General features: G+C 49.8%; 1 protein-coding gene across 1 annotated transcript; it reads left to right on the top strand.

The window, feature by feature from the left end:
- Positions 1–1,661: 1,661 nt before the first annotated feature.
- On the top strand, positions 1,662–19,960 carry ADAMTS8 (ADAM metallopeptidase with thrombospondin type 1 motif 8). The gene is made up of 9 exons (XM_018923754.3): positions 1,662–2,258; positions 9,462–9,701; positions 10,232–10,364; positions 11,186–11,353; positions 12,045–12,343; positions 13,865–14,048; positions 14,353–14,525; positions 14,902–15,077; positions 16,494–19,960. Exons 1-9 carry the CDS (start codon positions 1,662–1,664, stop codon positions 17,224–17,226), a joined length of 2,703 nt encoding a protein of 900 aa, XP_018779299.2. The 3' UTR covers positions 17,227–19,960.
- Positions 19,961–24,842: the final 4,882 nt, after the last annotated feature.

Raw genomic sequence — 24,842 nt, 5'->3', positions numbered from 1 at the left:
GCAGAGCCGTGGCCCCAGGGCAGCGGCTGTTTGAGCCAGGGCTGTGTGTTTACTATAGGTAGGGATGTGGCTTTTAAGAGGAGATAATAACACAGAGGGGGATGTAAATACATCCTGGAGGAAAGGGAGAGCAGCCTTTAACCCCACTCCTCATTACTCTGCACTGGCCAGACTCTGGTTTCCCAGGAACCCTGAGGTGCCAAACACTGCTTGGGTCTTTCAATTCTTTTTCAGATGAGGCTGAGGGGAGAAAAAAACCAAGTGTGGAGGAGCTGGTCCTTGGGCTGGCACAGCCAGCAAGGCCGAGGGAGCACAGCCCAAGCCCTGAGCCTGGGCTACTCCATGTAGGAGGTGTAACAGGATGGCTCCACCACCCCCAAACTGCAGCAAGGACGTCCCAGGATGTTCCAGTGCCACACAAAGGGCGCTCCAGAGGCCAGGAATTTCATGAACTAATGGAGAAGGAGGGCTTAAGAGGAAAGAAGGAGTAATATATACGTAGTGATTTCCCTTCCTCCGTGACAGCTGGTTGTTCCCTGTTTCTGAGTGGGTTCCTAGCCAGGGACAGAATGTTTCTGCCCATCTCCTGGTGCTTGCCACACTGAGCACACAGCAGCTACCTGGATTTACAGCCTGAGACTTTTATGTTGCTGCAGGGTTTTTCCTCGCTGCAAGGGAATTCAGATGGGAATTCCAACTCAGTCTGAAATTGGGTGAATGAAGGGTTTGTAAATGAAGTCACACAACACACACACAGAGAAACAAACAAAGAGCAACAGGAGGAGCTGGCTGCATTGTATTATTCTCATAGGTATTTTCCACAAGTCTGATTTAGCCGGTTGTCTTATTCCAGCTGGAGGAAACCCCATGTGGATCCAGCTGTTGGTTCAGAGCATGGAAACTCCTTGTACGTGTGTCCTGTCGGAGTTTTCCCTGGGGCCCATAGCCCTCTCTGTCCCTGGCTAAGGGAAGGACATGGGAACCTCCCGAAGCACCTTCTGAAACGAGATGCTCTCCAGCTGGCATGGGCCCGGTGCTTTCCAGCTGGGAAGGGATGCTGAGAATCAGCCCTCTGGAGTAAACCCCTCCGTGCTGGTGGAGGGGGAAGTGTGCCAGCGCCTCTCCCGAGGGCTGCACCCCCAGAGCCTGGGAAGGATCAGAGCCTTGCGGGCAGCGCTGGGGCTGAAGAAGGGGTTAATACTGGGAGAGCAACAGGCTGGAGTTGACACTTGCAGGCAGGCGGGGCTGCCTGCGCCTGATTGGCCTCAAATCGTATCCAAAAGTGGGTTGGGGTTTTTTTTTTTTAGTTTTTTCCCCTTTTTTTTTTTTTTCTTTCCTTCTCTGCTTCTTCGTCTTCTTCTTTTCTTTTTTTTTTTTCTTTTTTTTTTTTTTCCTTTCCCTAGTTTGGGGGGATATTTTTGATTTTTTTTTTCCTTTTTTTTTTTTTCGGTGGCGTTTTTTTTTCTCTCTCTCTCTTTCACTTCTCCTCCTCCCCCAGGCTCCGGCTGGCAGGGGAGGGGAGTGGGGAGAACAGCGAGAGATCAAAAATAAACCTCTTATGTCAAAGCCGGGGGGAGAAAGTATAAATACAGCGGGCTCGGCGGCCGGCGCGGAGGCTGCGGGGGAAGAGCCCGGGGGGTGCGGGGCCGTGCCGTGCCGGGATGGGGCGGCGGGCGCTGCTGGCCGGCCGGGCCCCGCTCCACCTGCTGCTGCTCTGCCACGCCTGGGCGCTGCCGCCGCCGCCCCCGCGGGACACCCAGCCCGTGCTGCCCGCCCGCCTGCCCGCGCCCCCGGGGCAGCTGGCCCTGCGCCTGGCCGCCTTCGGCCGCGCCGTGGTCCTGCGCCTCCGCCCCGACACCACGTTCCTGGCCCCCCGCCTCCGCCTCCAGCGCCTGGGCGGCCGCCGCCCGCCAACGCCGCCGCCGCGCCGCGGCTGCTTCTACGCGGGCGCCGTCGAGGGCAGCCCCGACGCGCCCGCCGTGCTCAGCAGCTGCGGCGGCGGGCTCCGAGCCGCGTTCCTGCTGGACGGGGCGGCCTACGAGCTGCAGCCGCTGGGGCCGGCCGCGCCCGGGCCGCCCTGGGGCCGCCTGCACCGCCTGAGGCGCCGCGCGGCCCCGCCGGGAGCGCGCCCCGCCGGGCCCGAGCCCGAGCCCGAGCCGCGCCGCAGGGCCCCGCGCTTCGTGTCACAGGCCCGCTACGTGGAGACACTGCTGGTGGCTGACGCCTCCATGGTGCGCTTCTACGGCCAGGACGTGGAGGTAAGGGCTGACTGCCCGCCGTCCCCCTGCCCGCACCTTCCGTCCGCGCTTGTGCCGCTCCTGTCTCTCCATCCTCCCGTCCCTTGCTGTCCCCGTCCCGGCCGCCTCTCCGCCTTCTCCCAGCTGCGCTCCTGCGCTCCCGCTGCCTGTCTGTAGCCTTCCTCCCTCCGTCCTCCCTGCACATGCATCCCTTCATCCCGCTATGCCCTGTCCCCATCCCCTCTGCCTCTCCTCCTCCTCCCAAATGCACTCCTCCAGCCCTTCTGCCTCTCCGTCCCCTCCTGTCCTGCCCGCTGCCGGGTCCCCCCAGCCCTCCCGATCCCCCCAACCCCGGGACACCGCGGACAGCTTCGGGTGAGCGAGGGGCCTCGGTCCCACCTTCCCTGGCGGTGTGGGGGCTGTCAGTCCCCGGGGCAGAGCTGCAGTGCTGATCTGTGGGGCTCACTGAGCCTTTGGGAGCCTTTCCCAGACCCATGAGCTTGGCTCTGCACACAGAGCACTGCGATGTCCCTTCAGCCCCAAAGGTGTCCCCAAAGTGCGGGACAGTGCGGGTCAGTGCCCTTCTGCTGCCAAGCAATGGCCTTAACTCCCTTCCGAGTGGGAGCCGGGGACAGACAGTAAATGGAGCAGGGGCTGAGTAATGCACAATCCCGCTCCCGAGCCACCTGTTAGCGCTGAGCAGATGGACGAACAGCCCTTCCTTCCCCTCAGCCTCCAGGGACTCTCACCCTCCCTGAACACTCTCTGCTGTGAGCCTGCCCCGACCAGGCTTTTGGGGAGACCCCAGGAGCAGAGACCGAGGTGCCTCAGCCCCCCAGCCCCATCTCCAGGGCTCTCCATGTGCCTCGTTCATCAGCACCGGGTCATTTTTCAAAGCCAGCTCGCCACCCCTACCCTGCAGGCATGGCTGCTCCGAATTCAGCTCCAAATTCAGGTTTGCACCATCGGAAATGCTCTGAGGTCTTTGCGAGGGGTAATTGTGCATTGAAATTGCTCTTTTCGTGTTGTTTGGGCTGGGAGAAGAGTCCTTGAAGCCGGAGCTCAGCAGGGAGCAGTTGGGAAGCTGAAACCAAGGGCTGCACTTTGGCAGCCTGGCTTTGCCACTTCTACCGACTTTATCCTTCCCCTAGGGGCTTCTCTGCTCCTAACAAAGCAGTGTTTTAATTCCTGCCCTGCTCAGGCCAGGCTGGACCTTGGCAAATGCTAAACCTTGGGGTTTCAGATGATTTCAGCTGCTCAGCATCACTCTGGTTTTGCCCCTTGCTTGGTTTTGCTGCCCAGCCAGGCTGGCAGGAGCAGATAGCAGAGGGTCAGTGAGTGAGGGGTGATGCACTTGAAGGTACCTTGAGTGCTCACAGGGCTCAGAAAAGAGTCTGAAGTGGAGTCAGCTGAGTTTTTTAGCAGCAAACATATAAATGGTGGTGGGAATTACTCTCCCCACAGTGTGAAGTTGGTCTCTGATTCCCCAAGAAGGCAGAAAAAACAATACAGTGAACCTTCTGCACCCAGCTGCGCACCTGATGGTTTGAAAGCAACACCCAAGGGTGTCTACATTGCTAGAAATAAAGTGATTTATTTGGACTGGGGGAAGCTCTGATGATGCCCAGCTTGAGCTGGGGAAGAAGCAGCAGCCCTCTGGGTAAATCTGTGAAGGCAGCAGGAGAGGAAGTGGCACCTACACATGACCAAGGGGCTGGAACTCGGGCACCCTGCCCTGGTTTGGCTGCCCCAGCCCTGGGCTGGGTGATGTGCCTGCTTGGCTCCCATTTCACCATCATTTCCTCAAGCCCTGGAGCAATATCTTCACATCAGCTCTCAGGGAGGGGAAGGAAACCTTCAAAGATCTTGTTTTAGATGATTAGAGTAATAGCATATTGAAATATTTGAGAGAAAACTTCCACCAGCTCTGGTGTAGCAGCTAAAAAAACAACAACCAAAAACCACCTGCTGTGTTTCTGTGTCTTTTGTTCTCTGGAACAAGAATGCTGGGAGCAGCACAGCAATCATGCTTCTGCCTAAATACCTTTCTAGTGGGGTGAAAAAAGCAGTGGCAAGTGCTGGAGAGATCTAGGAGAGATGCCCAAGGAGTAGAAATGTTGAGTCAGAACAAACCATATTTATATAATGACTTTTCTTCCCGTAACCACACTTTAATTACCAAATATTTATTAAAGGTCACCAGCATTGTTTGTATTCCCAGTTATTTTCTTGCATAAGTTGTAACAGCTCGAGCAGAAGAGTCACCCCAAGATGCACTCAAGCGTTGAGAGTTATAATCAATGCCATGCTTGTGGTGGGAAAATGCTGTTCAGGATTTATTTCCCATCAATTTGAGCTTTATAACTCAGCTGTTAACCTAATTTAGACAATAAGAGCTCATTTTACCTTCATCAGTACTTTTGTGTAAACCAGGAGGGAATGGTGAAGTGAGAGCAGAACTACAGCTGAAATTTGGGGGTTAAATCATTGTTTGGGCTTGATGGGTGCAGGGGATGGGGTATTTGGGGGGGCATCAGCAGCAGGGCAGTGCTGGGCAGTAAATCCTGGGGGATGTGGCAGGGTTCAGCCTGCAGGGACTGGGAAGAGCCCTCTGATGTAGGGATCTCCAGGCTGGACACTTCTGCATTTTTCTTGCAGAGGATCCCAAGTGCTTGAAAACGAAGGGACTGTGAGCATCCCTCCCAGAGTGAAGTGGGGTTTTGAGCAGGGGAACTGAGGCAGGGGACAGGGCTAATCCTGCCTGTGTGCAGGAGGGCTGAGCACCTGCAGCTGGGCTGCACTTGTGAGGCTGCTCTGCATGGCTGGGGAACGTTTGCCAGGACACCTAAAGCACCAGGCAGCTCCAAAACCCAGCTGCAGCATCCCCAGCCAGTTGGCAGCCAAATGGGATTCCTGTGGTGGGATTTCTCCAGTCTCTTGGGAGCAGATGAGACACATTTCCAAGCTTTCCTCTGCAAGCACAATGGCTGTGATCCCCATTCCCTCCTCCTCTCTGAGTGAGGAATCTGCCCTTCCTGACTCCCAGGGCTGGGAATCACTGAGGACCACAGCAGAATCAGATCAGTCTGGAAAAGCTGGGATTCCTTGCTGACTTCTGTGGTTTTTTTCCAGGCAGATTGATGAGGTTTTAGGAGTGCTGCTGCAAACCCTTCCCTTTAAGACCAGACAGGAGTGCAGGGCATGGGGCATTGCCAGGGTCCTGCTGCCAGCTCCCACACCCACATGGACTGGGGGTAAATCCAAAACCAGGGCTCTCCCATACCCACATGGACTGGGGTAAATCCAAAACCAGGGCTCTCCCATACCCATATGGACTGGGGTGAATCCAAAGCCAGGGCTCTCCCACACCCACATGGACTGGGGGTAAATCCAAAACCACCCTGGAGCCCCAGGTCTCCTCATGTCTGGCTCTTAGCCTTGCTTCAGGGTGTTTTGCAGTGTGAGTGGGTAAATTCACTTAATCCCTTGAAAAAAGAAGCCAGCCCCTCCTAAGCCCATCCCAAAGGCAACTGGAGTGGGATTAAAGGGGATGCAGCGTGATGCTGCCATCCACCAGCTTTTCTTCTGGGATTTGTCCTCTGAGGGTGACCCAGAGCCTGCATCCTTTGTGGGGCAGGGGCTGGAGGAGCAGGCAGCCCCCCTAAATGTTCCTCTGGCTGGGGCACTCACCTCACACCAGGATATTCAACAGCTGCTGCATTCGAGGCTTCACAGTGAAATGTGCTGGCTCCCACTGAAGCAGCTCCATGCTGGCTCCCAAAGTGGAGCACTCCTACTCTGGGATGCTCTCAGGATGGGGTTTTACTCCATCTCTGCCTCTGCAGAGGTGAGGACAGTCTGGATGTGCCTCAGTTTCCCCTGCCCTGAACAGGGTAATTGCTGCTCTTGTGGTTCAGCCCCAAATATCCAGCAAAGAGGGAAAGAGAAGGGGGAAAATCATGTGGCAAACAGAGCAGGGATGGGCAGAGAGCTGGGCAGGCAGGAGGGCAGCCAGGCACAGCAGCAGGCTGGCAAGGTGTGCCCCTCTCCACTGGCTTTACCCCCATTTCCCTTGGGGGGAAATTCCCTTTTTGTGAGGGAATTCTTGGCCCACAGGAGGCTGGCAGGGCAGCCAGCGGCCCCTGGGCACCCCAGCCAGGCAGGGAGCTCCCACATGGAGCCTTGCGGGAAAGGACAACCTGAGATGTTTTTTACCAGCAGATTTTTAAAAGCTGGGCAGCCTCTCCATCTAACCCTGGTTTTGCTCCCTTCCATCTGCCTGTGCTCCACAATCTCAGCTTTTCTTCTTTCCCTCCTCTGCAGAAATGCTGGTGTTGAGGGAGAAACCAGGGGAAAAACCCAACCAAATCAAACCAACAAGGAATTCTACAGCCCCAGGCTGGGCTGAACACTGCTCCCCCACGCTGGGGGGAGCCAGGTTGTGCTGGGGTGTTCTGTGGGTGCTCCCTGCTGTCCCTCTGTCCTGGGTGGCTCCAGCAGCATTAAATCATTCTGTGCATACCACAATAATAGTGTCTGTAGAAAAGCAGTTTCACCCATCAAAATAATAATAATAATAATTAAAAATAAATGCCAGGCTTCAGCTTCTGAGTGGTTCCCATGAAAGGGAATGCCAGCAGAGACTTTGCAAAAGCCTGTATCAGAAAACTCAGTCCTTCAATGACGGTAAAGACAACCACTTCAGTTCCCCTTGCTCTGATTTGTAGTTTTTTTTCCTGTGCCTGTGCTGTTTGCTGCTGGAGGGCTCCTGGCAGTGCCTGGCCCAGGGCAGGGCTCTCCCAGACACAGTGATGCTGTGGCACGAGGATCTCAGAGCTGCTGTGTGGCAGACAAAAGTCATCCCTTATTTTTAGGTGTAAGTGGGTGGAATTTGATGTTGGAGCAGAGGGAGCCCAGGGCTGCAGCTGGGGGTCAAAGGGGCAGGAGGTTTGTGGGATTTCACCTCCACAGTGCCTTCAGTGGCAGTGAAGGGATGCTCCACAACCCTCTCTGGTTCACACTGGTGTCCTCTGCCCCCAGAGCAGGTAAGAGGCTGATTTTCCAGCTGTGTTCACCAGACATCCTGCCAGATCTCCCGGGATGCTGGTTGGAAATGGCAGGGAAGCTCCTTGTGCCTGCAGGGCTGCAGTGCCTGGCAAGAAGGCACAAACAGCCCTGGGCTCCTCAAACCCAGCCCAAAACACTGCCCAGTGTGTTTGCAGCCCTGGGCTCCTCAAACCCAGCCCAAAACACTGCCCTGCACCTGATCCCAGTCCCCACATCCTCAGTGCTGGGAAAGAAACCCTGGAGAAGGCAGCGTTGCCTCCTGAGTGGATGGTCGAGCCAAGAGCTGGTTTGCAAAGGCAGAGGGAGGATGGGACCAGCAGGATTCAGCCCTTCCCCAGCCTGCTCTTGGCCAAAAGCACTCAGCTGGCCTCTCCTGAGCCCTGAGGATCCATGATTTGCTTTTGGCCGTGGATTCAAGCCCTTGGCTAAGCCAAGGCAGTGCAGGTGGATTGCTGCTCTCCCCAGAGCAGTCAGGGTCCATCTGAAACCCAACCCATTCCTGCATGGGCCAGGGATGGGTATAAATAGACACCAGATGGTGGAACAAGTGGATTTGACCTTTTAATCTTCACTAAATAGCTGTTTGTTGGGTTTGCTTTCCATCTTTCTTTCCAGACACAGGGAAGGTGGACAGATGTTTTCCAAGTCCCTCTGTTCCTACTGCTGAAAGAGGTTTTTGGCTGGATGTAGCCCTGAGGATGTGAGGGCTGGTGTCCTGGGGGATTTGTGGTATGAACTGAGATCTCCCAGGTCAAATCTACTGCTATGGACAGAAACCTCTAATGGGTTAGAAAAGGACACAGATTTATTCCCTTGGAAATGAGGGATGATCCCAGGATGAGCAGCTCCAGCAGAGAGCATCTTTCTAGATCTTTAGGGGCCTAATTTTAAGAAGGCTTGTGATATTTTTAGCAAGGATCCCAATGGACTTTCCCCACAAGGGTGAACAATTCCCCCAAGTTTCATGGAGCAACCCCTTGTGGGGATCTCTCCTCAATTTCTTGCCTCTGCAGTGACTTCTCTGGGACATGAGTTGTATGGATGTGAGTCATGGCGTGGAGATCTGGCCAGTCTAAATAAACCATTCCCTGCTCCCAGCAGCCTTGCTGGGGCCTGCCCTTGGATAATGAGCTGGGGAGGACTTGGGATCTGTCTTGTTGAAACAAAACATCTGTTTACGTGGAGCTGCCAGTGGCAGGATAAAATGTGGCAGAATAATTTAAAATAGCCACAAGTGCCCTGGGCAAGTGGCTCTTGGTGCAGCAAATATGCTGTGTCTCACTCAACATCTCCCTCATTTGCTAAGAAAACAGCATTTTGTGTCTCAGAAAATGGCATTGTCCTGGCAGTACCATGATGGATGAGCACACAGAGTCAGCTTTGCTGAGGAAATGTATTTTGGGTGAAACTTGGCTATCAGAGAGGGCTCCCATCGAGTCCTTCCACTTTAATTAGGCTCTGAATTGAGACTGCAGGGTGTAATTTGTCTGGGGAGGAGAGAAGCCACTTTCTCTTTCCCAATACCATGTTGTGTAATAGCTGCATTTTTTACTCCTGACTCGGGGCTGTGAGTGGTGCCAAGCAGAGGAGGAATTTTGATGCTCTGATAAGATGTTTACATCAGCCTAAACATCGCTGGCGCTTTTGACATATTAAGTAATCCCTGGTCATCACCAGACAGGGGATGCTGCCGGGCAAAGTTTTGGCTGTCAAAGTGTTTTAGTCCCAGTTTGCTGCTGGGTTCAAACCCTGTGAGCAGCACAAGCAGAAGTTTTACTGGGTGGTTTTGCTGAGCAAGGTGTGTGTGAGTTGGTTCCTGCCCTGGGGCAGCGAGGGCTGGGTTAATGCTTTGGGAATATGCAGAGAACTCTCCAGAATGCTGAGGTTTTCCCCAAGGAATTTCTTCCAGAGGGATTTCTAGGTGCAAAGGGTTCATGGGAGAGGAGTCACACCATTTGCAGAAGGGGATGCAGGGTTTGTCCACCAGCACAAGGTGTAAAGCATCACATACAGGAAAGGCAGCACTGAGTCCATCAGCCCATGGTCTGGACGTGATGGGCTTCATAAATGAGGCTGATTCTTTCTTTTCAAACAAAAACAATTGCCTCGTAGCAGAGTTTTTACCCAGGCCCTGCCTGCCCATCTCTTCCCCCACAGAACCACATCCTGACCCTGATGTCCATGGCAGCTCGTATCTACAAGCATCCCAGCCTGAGGAACTCCATCAGCCTGGTGGTGGTGAAGGTGCTGGTGGTGGAGGAGGCAGCAGCAGGGCCCGAGGTGTCTGACAATGGCGGGCTCACCCTGCGCAACTTCTGCAGCTGGCAGCAAAGGTTCAACCCCCCGAGCGACCGGCACCCGGAGCACTACGACACTGCCATCCTGCTCACCAGACAGGTCAGCAGCCCAGCCTGGGGCAGGAGGAACAGGCTCAAGGCATCCCTGCAGGGGAGAAGGGGGTTGGTTGTGGAGGTGGGTGCCCCACTGTGCAAAGAATGCAGCAGAGCAGTAGTGGGGGTGTCATTTGGGGTGCAGACCTGTTGCAAGACAAGCTGACTTGTACTGAACATTAATTTGGCTGTGGATAAGGAATCCAGCCCAGTGCCATAAACCTCTGGGCTGACTGGCAGAGGTCTCAGCCAATAACAACTCTCCTAAAATACAAGCATTAGACTGGTTCAGAGTCCAAGGGGTGTAAAGATTAGACCAATGGCTGTTTAGAGCCAGGAACTTTGAATTGCCTGTAACACCAAGCCCCAAACAATAAACCTGGCTGTTTGGCTGATGAGCAACCCAGGTCTGTCCTGTGTTACATCTCAGACATGTGAACATCACGTTGTACCTCAGACCAGCAGCGTGTTGCTCACAGAGATGTTGGGGCTGAGCAGCCCCCTCCCAATGCTGACCTCTCCCCCTGGCACTAACAGGACTTCTGTGGCCACCAAAGCTGTGACACGCTGGGCGTGGCAGACATCGGCACCATGTGCGACCGCAACAAGAGCTGCTCCGTGATCGAGGACGAGGGCCTGCAGGCAGCCTACACCCTGGCTCATGAACTGGGTAACACTGGGGAGGGTCTGCTTCTTCCTGTCCTGCTGCTGGGAGGGGTCATGGCACTGCCCAGCACCAGCATCTCTTGGCTGGGAATCACCACTGAGCCTCAGAAAGCTTCTGGCACTGACAAAAGCTGGGTTGCACCAGCAGAAACACTAAGTGCCCAAATTGGTGTAAATTGGTGCATTTGCACCAGTTCAGGAAGCATTTCTTCACCGGAAGGGTTGTTGAGCATTGCAAGGGGCTGCCCACGGAGGTGGTGGAGTCCCCATCCCTGGAGTTGTTCAAGAAACACCTGGGCATGGCACTCAGTGCTCTGGACTGGGTGACAAGGTGGGGATCAGTCACAGTTTGGACTTGAGGATTCTGGAGGTCTTTTCCAACCCCAGTGATTGTATGATTTACCTGTTGTGATAAGCTTAGGCATGGGATCGAGCACATCTCTGCCTTGGTTTGCCATTCCTGCACTAATTTTTGCCCAGAAAAGCTGTGGCTGCCCCATCTCTGGGAACGTTCAGGGTCAGGTTGGACGGGGCGTGGAGCAGCCTGGTCTAGTGGAAGGTGTCCCTGTAAATGACAGGGGGTGGAATGAGATGAGCCTTAATTCCCTTCCACCCCAAACCATTCTGAGTTTATAAAAGTTTGGCTGCACACAGCAGCCTTACCACTGAGACAGACCAAGCAGGTCTCTATTCCTTCCGAGTTATGGAAGCAAATAGCTTTGGCAGACATAGGAGCTGCTTGATACCTTGCAGATGTTCCCCCACACCATCTGCTGAGGAGCAGGGGCTGGGGAGCTCAGCTGTGCCATGCCCTCTGCTCCCCAGGCCACGTGCTCAGCATGCCCCACGACGACTCCAAGAACTGCGAGCGGCTCTTCGGGCCCCTGGGCGAGCACCACGTGATGGCCCCGCTCTTCATCCACCTGAACAAGAGCCAGCCCTGGTCCCCGTGCAGTGCCATGTACCTCACTGAGTTCCTGGATGGAGGGCATGGTAAGGCTCCAGTCTGTTGTATTTCTGGGGTTCCCAGATGAAGGAAGGAATGATGAATCTGACTCCATGTTTTCAGAAGGCTAATTTATTATTTTATGATACTGTATTATATTAAAGAATAAATATTAAAGAACTTCTACACTGTACAGGGGTAGCTTCTGGCACTATACTATACTTCAACACTATACTAAAGAATACAGAAAGGATACTTACAGAAGGCTAAAAAGATAATAATGAAAACTTGTGACTCTTTCCAGAGTCCAGACACAGCTTGGCCCTGAATGGCCATAGAGTGAAAACAACTCACAGCAGAGTGCAATGAAACAATCACCTGTGGGTAAACAATCTTCAAACACATTCCAAAGCAGCAAAACACAGGAGATGCAAATCAGATAATATTGTTTTCCTTTTTCTCTGAGGCTTCTCAGCTTCTCAAGAAAAGAATCCTGGGCAAAGGGATTTTTCCAGACAATATGACTGTGACAGCAGTCACAGCTGTTTGGAGACAGCTACAGCATCTCTCCAAACAGCCTTTTCTTAGCTCAGGCCTTTGCCATGCCTGGAGGGGGTGTGGGGTGAAGGGGGAGTCAAACCAGACCATGGACAGAGGTGTGGGGTGCCCTGCTTGGTGCAGTCAGTAGCACCAAGCCCTGGGAGCTCCATCTCCAGCCTAACTCTGAGCCTTGCCCAGGTGACTGCCTGCTGGATGCCCCGGCCGAGCCCGTGTCCCTGCCTGCCGAGCTGCCCGGCCAGAGAGCCCTGTACAGCCTGGACCAGCAGTGCCAGCAGATCTTTGGCAAGGACTTCCAGCACTGCCCCAACACCACGGAGGAGGACATTTGTGCCCAGCTGTGGTGCAGGACGGGCAGTGGGGAGCCCCTGTGCCACACCAAGAATGGCAGCTTGCCGTGGGCTGATGGAACCCCCTGCAAAGCCGAGGGGCTGTGCTGGGACGGGCGCTGTGTGCAGCAGGATGCCCTGAAACCCCAGGTAAGGGGACTTCGGGCAATGGTGGTGTCCAGGTGCCCACCAAGCCCTCCCTCTCACTCCCCTCCACAGCTGGGCAGGGAAGGTTCATGAGTTGAGATAAAGAGTGTGAGAAATTGCTCACCAATCACCATCACAGGCAAAACAGGCTCAAGTTAGAGATGTTAATTGAATTTATTAGTGGCAAAATCATCACAATGAGAAGTAAAATATGACCTTAAAAACACTTTTCCCCAACACCTCCCTCCTTCCCAGTTCTCCCTTCTGTCTCCAGTGGTGCAGAGAGGCAAGGAATGGGGATTTTGGTCAGCTCATCATGGGTTGTTTTTGCTGCTGCTCAGGGAGAGGAGTCAGAGTCCTTCCCCTTCTCCAGCACTCCCTCTCATGGGAGACAATTCTCCACAAATTTCTCCGTGAGTCCTTCCCATGGACATGTTCTCCACAAGCTGCTGCAACGTGGGTCACTCTTGGACAGGGTCAGTCCTTCCAGGACAGGCTGCTCCCCTGGGGGTCTTCCACAGGCTCCCAAGTCCTTCCAGCATGGGTTCCTCTCTCCACAGGTCCTGCCAGGATCCTGCACCCGCTCAGGTTTCCCACAGGGTCACAGCCTCTTCCATGCATCCCCCTGCTCTGGCCTTGGCTCCTCCATGGGCTGCAGGTGGATCTCTGCACCCCCATGCCCTCCACGGGCTGCAGGAGCAAAGCTGCCTCACCATGGTCTTTCCCACAGAATTTTGGGGAAATCTCAGCTCCAGTACCTGGAGGAATCCTTGCCTTTCCTCCTGCACTGCTCTGGGTGTCTGCAGAGCTTTTCCTCTTACATTCTCACTCCTCTCATCTCTGCCTAATTACATTTGCCTAATAACTTTTTTTTCTTCTTCCTCTTAAATACATTATCCCCAAGGTCAACACCACATCTGCTGGGCTCAGCCTTGGCCAGTGGTGAATCCATCCTGGAGCTGGCGTTGGCTCTGCTGCACACAGGGGGAGCTTCTGGCAGCTGCTCACAGAAACCACCCCTGTATCCCCCTCCACAAACCCCATACAGCTGGGCTGGGGCTTGACCCTTTGGGATTTCCAAATCTCTGACCCCACCCCTGCTGTCTCTTTGGTTTTGGATTGGGCTGATTTATTTCTGGATATCTCTTCTTTGTTAATATTTATTACTGGCAAGTCCAGCTCATAGACAAAAGTCTGCTACTGAGCCGTGGGCTGGTCTGAACCAAAACAAGGAGTGTGGATCTCCAATTAAATCATGACTTTTTGCCCTGCTGGGGAAATCAGCAACAGTTTCAGAGTCAGAGTCAGTCAGCAAAGAACTCAAAGCTCAGCTTAACTTGAAGCATGTGAACAGACCGGTGGGAGTCAGTACTAACTTTGTGTGAAGTACGTGCCAGAGCGCTTTCCTGGATGGGGCTGGGGGAGATTTTAGCCTTGCTCCAGCCCTGAGCTCGCCCTGGCAGGGAGCAGCTGGGCATGGGCAGGCTCAGGGCTGGGCTCAGCAGCTTCTCGTGCCTCTTGCAGGCAGCGCTGGACGGCGGCTGGGGCCCCTGGAGCGCGTGGGGCTCGTGCTCGAGGAGCTGCGGGGGAGGGATCCAGTTCTCGCAGCGCCACTGCGACAGCCCCCGGCCCCGGCACGGCGGCAGCTACTGCCAGGGCCAGAGGGCCAAGTACCAGTCCTGCCACACCCAGGAGTGCCCGCCCGATGGTAAGGATGGCAGTGCCCTAGTGCTCCCACACCTGCTGCTCCAGAATGCCTTACAGGGATTGCTCTGCTCTCCCTTGGATATTCATATCTGGGGGGGGGAACAGCTTCCTGCTGGGGGCTGTGACCTTCTGTGGCTGATGGAAGGAGTGTGGGATCCCTCCTTTGTGACATTCCTCCTCTGCTTGCATGCTCACCATGTGCTGTCCCTGTCCTTAGCTCACTCCCACATCTCTGTGATGGCCAGGGACAGCAGCTCTTCTCAGCTTCCCATGGCTTTTGGGCCATGTTTCACCTTTCTTTTCAGGGAAAAGCTTTCGGGAGCAGCAGTGTGAGAAGTACAACAGCTACAACTTCACAGACCTGGAAGGGAATCGCTTGGAGTGGGTTCCTAAGTACGCTGGAGTGTCCCCCCGAGACAGATGCAAACTCTTCTGCCGAGCCCGAGGGAGGAGCGAATTCAAAGTCTTTGAGGCCAAAGTAAGATTCCTTTAGATGGGAATCATCTCCAAAGATTCCTGGTGATGGGAATCACCAAAGATAGATTCATGGTGATGGGAATCACCAAAGTAAGATTCCTTTAGATGGGAATCACCAAAGTAAGACTTATGGTGATGAGAATCACCAGAGATAGATTCCCAGAGATGGGAATCTCCAAAGTAACTCCTGGTGATGGGAATCACCAAAGATTCCTGGAGATGGGAATCTCCAAAGATTCCTGGAGGTGGGAATCTCCAAAGTAGGATTCCTCATGATGGGGAATCACCAAAGTAAGATTCCTGGAGATGGGAATCACTCCTGTTTTCCCCATGTCAGAGCTCATGCCCTAGTTCCTGCTGTGCATCCCCTTTCCCAGGTGATCGATGGGACGCTGTGTGGCCCAGAGACCCTCTCCATCTGTGTCCACGGGCAGTGCATCAAGGCTGGCTGTGACCACGTCATTGGCTCCTCCAAGAAGCTGGACAAGTGCGGGGTGTGCGGTGGCAATGGCTCCACGTGCAGGAAGATATCCGGCTCGCTCAACAGATCCAGGTCAGGCACCAGGGAGAAGGCTCTGCAGGGATGGGCTGTGGGAGAAACACCAACATCCTCTCTCATTCCCCTTTTTCTATCACTAAAGTTGTAGGCTTGGAATATTTTAGAATCCAAGCCAGCATCCTCAGCTGGCTGGCATTGCAAGAGCCTGGGCTCCTCCCCAGACTCCGGGACTTAAGCTCAGTTTATTTTGGGGCAGAATTATACAAGCCAAGTAGAGCTTATTTCCTAAAATAATAACTGATGTGATGGGCTCAGTACACCACTGCAAATAAATCTGCTGCCCCAATGAGTTTACAAAACACATTTCACACCAGTGCACTGAGTTGGACACACATTCAAGGGCTGATTGTGATATAAATGTTCAATAACTTTTCCCTGGGCTTGGGGGTGAATTTGAATCGTGGGACAAGAGCACTGGGGCAGTCACTTCCCTCACCCAGCATCTCTGTGGCTTTGCCAAAGAGCAGAATTTAAGCTTTTGTTGGAAAACTGTAACAAAAGCCCAACCATCCAGTTCCATGCAGCGAGGTGACTCACACAGTCAGATTAGATTTCCTAAATGGTTTCCTTCCAGGGAACAGCTGAAACGGGACTTCCACTCTCCTATGAGTTGTTTGTGGTTGACTAAATGGAGATTAGCACAGGAGCTACAGCCAAGAAGAGATCCCATTAAGATCAGGGTGAGGAAGGCCAGGGTGACGGAGAGCAGAGTTTGACTCAAAGGCTTTTTTCCAAAATACTCTGAACCTAATTACTGACCGCAGCATCCACCATGGGGATCTGTGGAAAATGATCCTGTGCTGGCCCCACAGTGTGAGTCACAGTGCTGAGGGCTCAAGTGAAACCTTCCACGTGCTGTCCTGGGAGCCGTGGTGCTCCAGGGATGGGCTTTGGCTCGCTCTGCAGGAAAACGTTTCCCTAGCATGGCAATGTCCTCTGTATCCTCCAGTGGGATTACTTCTGCATTGTAGTGGTGGCTGCAAAACCCTTCAAAAAGTGAGCTGAGAGTGCAGAGACTCCCTCCTATGTTGTTGTTCTACATCTATATCTGTATCTGTACCTACATCTATATTATCTCTGTCAATGGGTGATGTCACCCTTCAGCATAATCAGTGACAGGCTTTCAATCGCAAACACTTCACCATTTCCAAATATAGGGAGCAAGGGGAATTTCCCACCTAGGCTGGTAATCACAGGGCTGTTCATTTGATTGCATCACTCATTTTCATTTGTAATTCAGAGAAATCTTCCAGCTGAGCTCACATCTAGAGCATCTGCAATATTTCTAACTCTTGAGTGCTCGGGGTTACAGTGGGATTGCTTCAGAGCCGGGATCCTGAGCGCTGTTCCTTGCAGGAGTGTGCTCTTAGTAGATCTTGCAGAATAACCGTGTCCCTGTGCCCCGTGCAGGTACGGCTACAATGACATTGTCACCATCCCCGCCGGAGCCACCAACATCGACATCAAACAGCGCAGCCACCGGGGGCTCCGGCACGATGGCAATTACCTGGCCCTGAAGACCCTTGAGGGCAAGTACCTGCTGAATGGAGACTTTGCCATCTCAGCCATGGAGCAGGACATCCTCATTAAGGGCACCATCCTGAAGTACAGCGGCTCCATGACCACTCTGGAGAGGCTGCAGAGCTTCCGACAGCTCCCAGAGCCCCTGACCGTGCAGCTGCTGACGATTGCCAGCGAGGTCTTCCCGCCTAAAGTCAAGTACACCTTCTTCATCCCCAAGGATGTCCCTTTCAGCAAGCAGAAGGGCAAAGAGAAGAAGTCAGTCAATGTCATCCGACCGATGCTGACCTCCCAGTGGGTGCTGGGGGACTGGTCCGAGTGCTCCAAGACGTGTGGCTCTGGCTGGCAGCGGCGGACGGTGGACTGCCGGGATGTGGAGGGTCAAACCTCCTCTGCCTGCAACAGATCCCTCAAGCCTGAGGACATCAAGCCTTGTGGAGACGTGCCCTGCCCTCTCTGGCGCCTGGGTCCCTGGTCCCCCTGCTCCCAGACGTGCGGCGAGGGCGTGCGGACGCGCAGCGCCTCCTGCATTGACTACACCGGGAAAATCACCGCCCCCGAGAAGTGCAGCTCGCCGGGGCCACCCCCGGCCAGCACCGCCTGCCTGCTGCGGCAGTGCTGAGCCACGCTGGACTGCTCGGAGCCCGCGGGGCTAACCCAACACTGGGGCAGGACAGCCAGGGTGCCCGTGGGCTCGCTCGCCAGAGGTTCGTCCCCACCGCATCGATGTCTACCTCAGAGGGGAGAGTAACGGCAGCAGAACAGGGAGGAATCGCTTCTTTTCCTTTCTTTCTTCCTTTTCTTTCTGGCTGGCTGCTCGCAGGCAAGTTGTAACTGAAAGGGAAAAATCAGCAGATCCGTAGGGTGTTTCCAAAGAGCTGGATGTGGTTGGAGATTGCTTTTGTAGGGTTTGCTGGGGTTTGGCACTGGAGAAAATGGGGAGCCTGGTTTTGCTGTCGCCCCATCCCAGCTGCAGGTCCAGGAGGTCCAGGGTGGATTTCTTTGCTAATAAAACTGGGATCTCTTCTCAAAAGGCAATGAATGGGTTGCCATCCCCTCCCTGCAGCAGTGTGGGTGTCCTTGAGCATGAGGAGTGTTTTATCAGCTGTGGGTTTCACTTGGGAGATAAATTGCTCTTGTGAATGGGAGCAGGAATAAGCTGAGAGCCAGATCCCAGCATGAATCAGGCAGGAGGACAGGTGAGAGGTGGTTTCTGCTGGATTTATAATCTACAAGGCAACAAACCTCTGTCTCCAAACACCCCCAGCATCTGTGGTTATTCCTAGAGCTTTTACCCCACACCTCTGTTTCCCCAGGTATAAAACCAAGGCTTAATTACACCTGATCTGTCTTACAGGGCCACTGTGAGGATTAATCAATTCCTAATTCTGCAGTGCTCTGACTGTGAAATGCCTATTGTGATGCCCTGTGGAGCAGGCACTCTGGTGTGCCAGCGTTTCCTTTCCCATCCTTGTCCTTCAGTCCCCTGAGGGCTCATTCTTTCAGCTCTGCTGTAATTTTGGAGATAATTCCCTCGCCTCGTTTGCAGCAGGGATGAGCCCAGGATCTGTAGATGGTGCCAGAGGTGACCAGTGCTGCTCTTCACCTCTGCTCTCCTGGGATATTTGAGAATGCTCAGATCTGGTGCCAGCTCCAGCCTTTCTTGAGCAGGTCTCAGTGCAGAACCAAGCCTGGTGAGGCTGGAGCTGCTCTTTCCCAGTGGGAAGCAGCCCCAGCCCTCTCCCCAGCCCAGCTCCTGCCTGGCCCCAGCACAGATGGCTGTTCAGACCCTGAACTTTGCCCTTTCCAAAGCAGTTGCTGGCCATGTGCTGGCAGCAGCCTGTGCCTGGGGAGCGGGGATGGAATTTGGAAAGATTTTGCTGTTGCTGGATGAGCAATTCAGTATCTCCAGGCTCCTCTCATACCCTGCCTTGGCTTCCTTTTTGGCAGCAAAATGTTGAATTTCCAGTGGGATCTGCCTTTTTCTCATAGGAAGGGGAGGAGGGCTGGAATTTTTGATGTTTCAGATTCCCCATTCACATTTATGGAGCAAATCCTTTTCCTTGTCCCTTTTGCCTGAGCAAGCCAAGCTCATGTGAGACCCCTTCCTGGCTGTCCAGACAGGTTTGGAAGGGGATGGTGGGATCAGCTGCTCCTCTGAACACAGAAACCTCACTGTTCACCTGAAAACATGAAATATTCCTGTTTTATCTCCCATACATCATTTCTATCAATACCACAGGAGCTGCAGCTCAGAACTGAGGGTATTGAGTGCTTGGTCCTTTGATTTTTTAGGAAAGGAAAAAAAACCTGAAGGCCAGCTGCAGAGTTTGGATGCAGAGCTGTTTGGGCTGTGGTACAGACCTACCTTTGGGCAATGTTCTACATCTGCTAATTAATCTCCAGGAATTTAAGTTCTAACAAATAGCTGGATGCTAAAGTCATGTAGCCTTGCAGGGTTATTTTCTTTTTCCCCTCTGAGTCTGCAAGGGTTTTAAACTCAAAGCCAGCATGTGTTTCCTCTCCAGTGTCAGCACCAGTGTTTAGGATGGGTCAGGATATCAGTCTGAGGCAGTGCCAAGGAAAATGTCTGTATTTATCACCAGGATAATGTGTGCATGCCAAGGGGCTTTTCCAGGTTTTTATTATTTGTGTGGCTGCTTCTCTGGAGCTTCTTCGATGTCAAAACTCCTTGTTTAGGGCAAATCCTGCTGCTCTTCCAGCCAGGAGGAAGGTGGGGATCCCCCAGGAGGGGGGACCAGAGGCAGTGATGCTCTGTTGAGGTGTGGGTGATGCTGAGTGGAATTCCTGCCCCAGGCTTCTGTAAAAACAAGTAGCCTTTACTCTGATTTAAGTCAAAGAGGTTTTATATATTAGGCTATATATATATATATATGTATATATATATATGTTTCCCTTCAGTGAAGGATTGTAGCAATGTACTGAGCCTCTTGTGTTAGGTATTTATTACAGATTTCTGTTTGGTTTTGTACAGTAGCTGTCTGGAAAGGAGAAAAAAAAAAAGAAGGAAAAAAGAGATTTAAAAGACTGTGTTTTACCATGCTGCTCCCACATCCCCTCTCTGGAAGCTGCGGGGAGCTCAGAGAAGGGATGTCTTTGCTCATTGTTTATCCACTCTGGTGTCTGACTGGTGGTTCCCTCCTCCCTGGTGTACCAACCAAGCTGTGGAAGCAGAACAAACCCAACCAAAATTAAGCTTTGGAATTCATCTTAAGGAGAGGGGGGAAATACAATTTTCTGATTTTTAGCCTATTGTTTGTATTTGTTTTTAATTTTGAAAACAGTCTGTTTGTGGCTCTGCCTTTACCCCTCAATAAAGGACTTCCTGCCTTTTATCTCTTTGCATTTGTCTTTATTTGCACTCTTCTCAGGACTGTTGTTATCTCCATCCCTGAGAGATTTTAAATCTCTCTTTTCCATATCTTATTGACACTAAATGGATCATTCAGCTTTAAGATGCTGAACCCAAATATGACATGAGAGAATAGACAAAACCCACAGAGCCAGAAGTATTCTGCAGAAATTTGGAAGCAACTCTGTTTTGCAGATGCCTTATGAGCAACTACCTCTTTTATATACATAGACAGTATATCTTTCTGTATATATTATATAATTATATCTGTATAGATAATATATAATATAATATAATATAATATATAAATTAATATAATATAATAATATAATATAATATAATATAATATAATATAATATAATATAATATAATATAATATATATAATATAATATAATATAATATAACATAATATAACATAATATAACATAATATAACATAATATAATATAATATAATATAATATAATATAATATAATATAATATAATATAATACATAATATACTATATTCTAGATAGCATACTATAGTATAGATAATATACCATATTATAAAATATAGATAATATGCTATATATTACTATGATAATATATTATAACATATTATATTAGAATATACTGTATTATATATTACAGTATAACATACGATATTATAGATAACAAACTATAGTATAGATAATATACCATATAATATATTATACAGATAATATACTGTATATTACTATGATAATATAAAGCCATACAATATGAACCATATATCATATATATAATATTTATATAAACCATTATAGAATCAGATAGTATATTGTGTATATGATGTATATATACATCATGTACATTATATATGCATAATATACATATTAGACATGTAGTATCACATAACTCTGTGTTATATATCTATATATACATCATCTATTAGATATATACATGCTATATATACATAGAATTCTATTATATATATTATTATATTCTATATATATTTTTACATAGAATCCTATTATTCCATTATAATATATTTATTATATCTATATGTCATATATGTTACATTATACATTACATGTCATATTTATATTATATATGACATGTAATGTATAATGTAACATATATGGCATATACATATAATATAATAAATATTATATTTATATTTATATTTATATATTTATTTATTTATATACAGGTCTGGGTGCTGACTGACTGAGCTTCCCTGGTCTGTGAGGATTTTCTTTTACTGATGAAAAAGAAGTTGTTAATGCATAATACAAACTTACTAAGGAGGTTAAGCACATGAGCAATCAGAGGATACAGTTTCTAGCTGCTCTCTTCATAATTTTTGCAGCACAGTTGCATGCAAAAAACCACAATATACACATATAAAAACACAATATATACCTATATATACAACAGTATATATGTATATATACATAACATATACATATATACTATTGCAATATATAATAGATAATTATAATTCATAATTATATATATTTATATACATGATGGGTATATATTATATATACATATGTTGTATACACACAATATAGATATAATACAGACACATTATTATACATACATACAGAATATAAATCTGTTCATACATATAGATAATTCTGCCTCTTACAGCCTAAAGAGGACTTCACCAGAGGGAATTTTGGCTCCCACCTAACTGTGGGATAAGCCAGGCAGTGGGACCTGCTGCTCTCTGGGTGTGCAGCTCTCTGAAACACTGCAGGGCTGCACTTGGTTTGTGCCAGTGGGAATGTGGAGCCACCTGGCTGCAATCAGCCTGGGCTCGCTGCAGGGCAATCCTGGATACCTGCCAGCTGTCCTGGGGGAAAGCCACCCTGATGGCTGCTTTATTTTCGTATATTATTATATTATATTATATATATTATATTATATTATATTATATTATATTATATTATATTATATTATATTATATTATATTATATTATATTATATTATATTATATTATATTATATTATACTTATATTATATTATATTATATTATATTATATTACATTACATTACATTACATTATATTATATTACATTACTTACATTACATTATATTACATTTATTATATTATATTCCGTTACTATTATTACTGTTATAACCATTATACCATATATATTATTACATTATACCATTATTATAATATACAATATGTATACATTATACATTATTGCAATATATTATACATTATATAATATATATAATACATATAAAAAAATATATATATTGTGATATACATATATAATATATATAATTATACCTTAATATTCTATAAATATACAAAATATATACTATATACTGTACTATAGTATATACTATCAATATAGTATAAATAATTAAATATTATTATACTATAAATATACAAAATTTAATATACTATATACTGTAAATATACTATAAATATACAAAATATACTATAAACATACAAATTTTACATATACACCCAAATTGTATTATTACATACATATATATATATATATATATTATATATATATATATATGCACAAAATGGTATTATTCTAACATTCCACATTACATTATTGTTGTCTGCATTCTGGGGTTTTCCCTGCACTGCTGCAGCCAGAAGATGCTGCAGGGGTGCCTGTGTTCACCCCACCCCTGGCTGAGCCAGCACAGGACGTGTCCCCACGTCCATGGCACTGCCCCTGCTGCCACCCTGTTCCAGCCAGGTGTGACTTGCATCCAGGTGACTTCCCTGGCACAGGGACAGCCCTGCCTTGCAGCTCATTAGGGTGACAGCCTGCCCTGGCTTTTCCCCCACATTTTTACTTCCTTGTTTTGCTGCCATCGCTGGGTTTGAGTTGAATAATTTCAAACAATGCCACAAGGCTTTGGGATATTCCCAGGTAGGGAAAAAAGTCCTTAATTAAAGATATCAGTGTAACCAGCATAATTTAACTTTAAAAAACAAATAGTGGGATTAGAAAATGGCTGTGGGGTGAGAAATAAACCTTAGGGGAACATTTCTTACACTGTATCCATGATGGTACCACAGAGACAATGGGGACCAGCAGGCACAGATGGATCTCTGCAGTCCCACCAGGGGAAATCTTTGGGGTCAACCCTTGGCTGAGCCTCCCCAGCCTGTGCTGCCCATAATGCTGCTCCTCCATCAGGGTAATTACATTTTATGGGCATATTTCCTCTTGAAAGGCACTTCCAGAGGATGTAGGATGCCACAGGCTGCTCCCCCAGGCATGAACATTGCCAGCTCTGTGCTGAAATGGTGCTCCTTCATCTCAGGAGCTTCTCCCTCCAAGCACTAGGCTCTCCTGATCTCCAGCCCCAGCCACTGCTGGATCGTTGCTCCCCCTTATCCTTGTGCTAAAACTGTTCTTTATTTCCATGATTTTCCTCTCTGCTGGGTCCATCCCTCCCTCCCCATGTGTCTGTGGACAGCAGTCAGACATGTTCCAGCCTTGCTTTGCTAAACTCTGCAAGGCTCACCTCATAAAACCCTCCTCAGCTCTGGGCTGAATTATTATCCCTGGACAGAAGGGACCACAGTGTCCCAGCAAGGTCACACCAGCACCTGCTGCTTCAGCCACAAATCCATCCTTACTCCTGGTGAAATCATCCTTCCTGCCCTGTCCTAGAACCATAACATCCCTTTTCTGCCCTTCTCCTCTGCTCAGCTCATCCATCTTGCTCTTACAGCCCCTGCTCTGTCAGATCCCTCTTTCCCCACACAGATACCTGATAAATCCCTCTTTAGGTGCCCAAGCACCTCTCTGCTTCCTTGGCAATGGCATTTCTGAGGGGCTGTTGCAATTCAGAGCTTTTAGAAAGGTTTCTCTCCTAAATTCCTGCTTCACCCTCCTCTCCTGCCAACTAGGCTGCTTTAACCCTCAGCACTACACTCACTGGGGAAAAGGAAAAGCAATTCCAGGTCTGAAGGAGGACACAGACCCCAAATCCTCCCCATGCTGGGAGAAAAACAGGAATTTCCAACGAGAGAAGTCAGCAGGATGGAGTTACAGCAGATTAACTGAGCCCTGGAGACCACACCAGGCAGGAGGGTGGAGAGGAAACAGCTCCTGCACCCCGGGGGGAAATTCAGGAGTAGGCAACAAGTCCCTGAGTGTGGGAGCAAAGCTGTTTTCCCTCAGGGGCTGCTGGGTCAGGGAGGTGAGAGCAAGGCTGTGCAGGGAAGGTGTCACTTGCTGTGGTTGTTCATGAGGAATCCTGGCAGGAGCAGGCTGCTGGCAGTGCAGTGCCTGCTCCAAGAGCTGCTGAAGCACAGGAAAACACATCCCACAGGCTGCAAAACGAGGGTGAAGCAGCTTCCAGCCAGAAATGGCACCTTCTGGGTGCTTGAATGAGGTAAGCAAGGGAGAGATTCGAGGATTGAAGAAAGGGGCAGATCCCAGGGATGGATGGGAGATACACCCGGGTGTTTTCTGAATGTATGGGAAAACAGAATATCTGTTTAGACAGACAAAGGAGACCTTAAGGGCATGGCACAACCTCCAGTCATTCCCCTCATGCTGCAGACAGGAATTTCATTGAAAGCTGTTTTATACCCATCAAATTCCAGGGGGTTCAGCCCAGGAGCTCCTGAGATCCCTCCATGTCCCTAGAAGAGAGCAGAAGCTGCACAGAGCAGTTTTATCATTAATTACTCAGTGTTTCTATTGGTGTGGCTCCATCTACATCCACAAATCAATCCCAGAATATTGTAAAATGCATGTAAGAGCAAATCCCATCACTGGGCAAATACCAGGAATCAGGATTTGGCATTTCTCAGCCTCTCAGTGGGAAAGTGCAACTCTGTGGAAAAAGCAGAGTAATAAAGGGCAACCCAGTCACTCAGGAAACCTGAGCAGGTGAATCAACA

The sequence above is a fragment of the Serinus canaria genome, chromosome 24 (assembly GCF_022539315.1).
Source record: "Serinus canaria isolate serCan28SL12 chromosome 24, serCan2020, whole genome shotgun sequence".
In the NCBI taxonomy this organism is placed as follows: domain Eukaryota; kingdom Metazoa; phylum Chordata; class Aves; order Passeriformes; family Fringillidae; genus Serinus; species Serinus canaria.
Note: the sequence above shows the minus strand (reverse complement) of the source record. Positions and strands in the feature narration are given on the sequence as shown.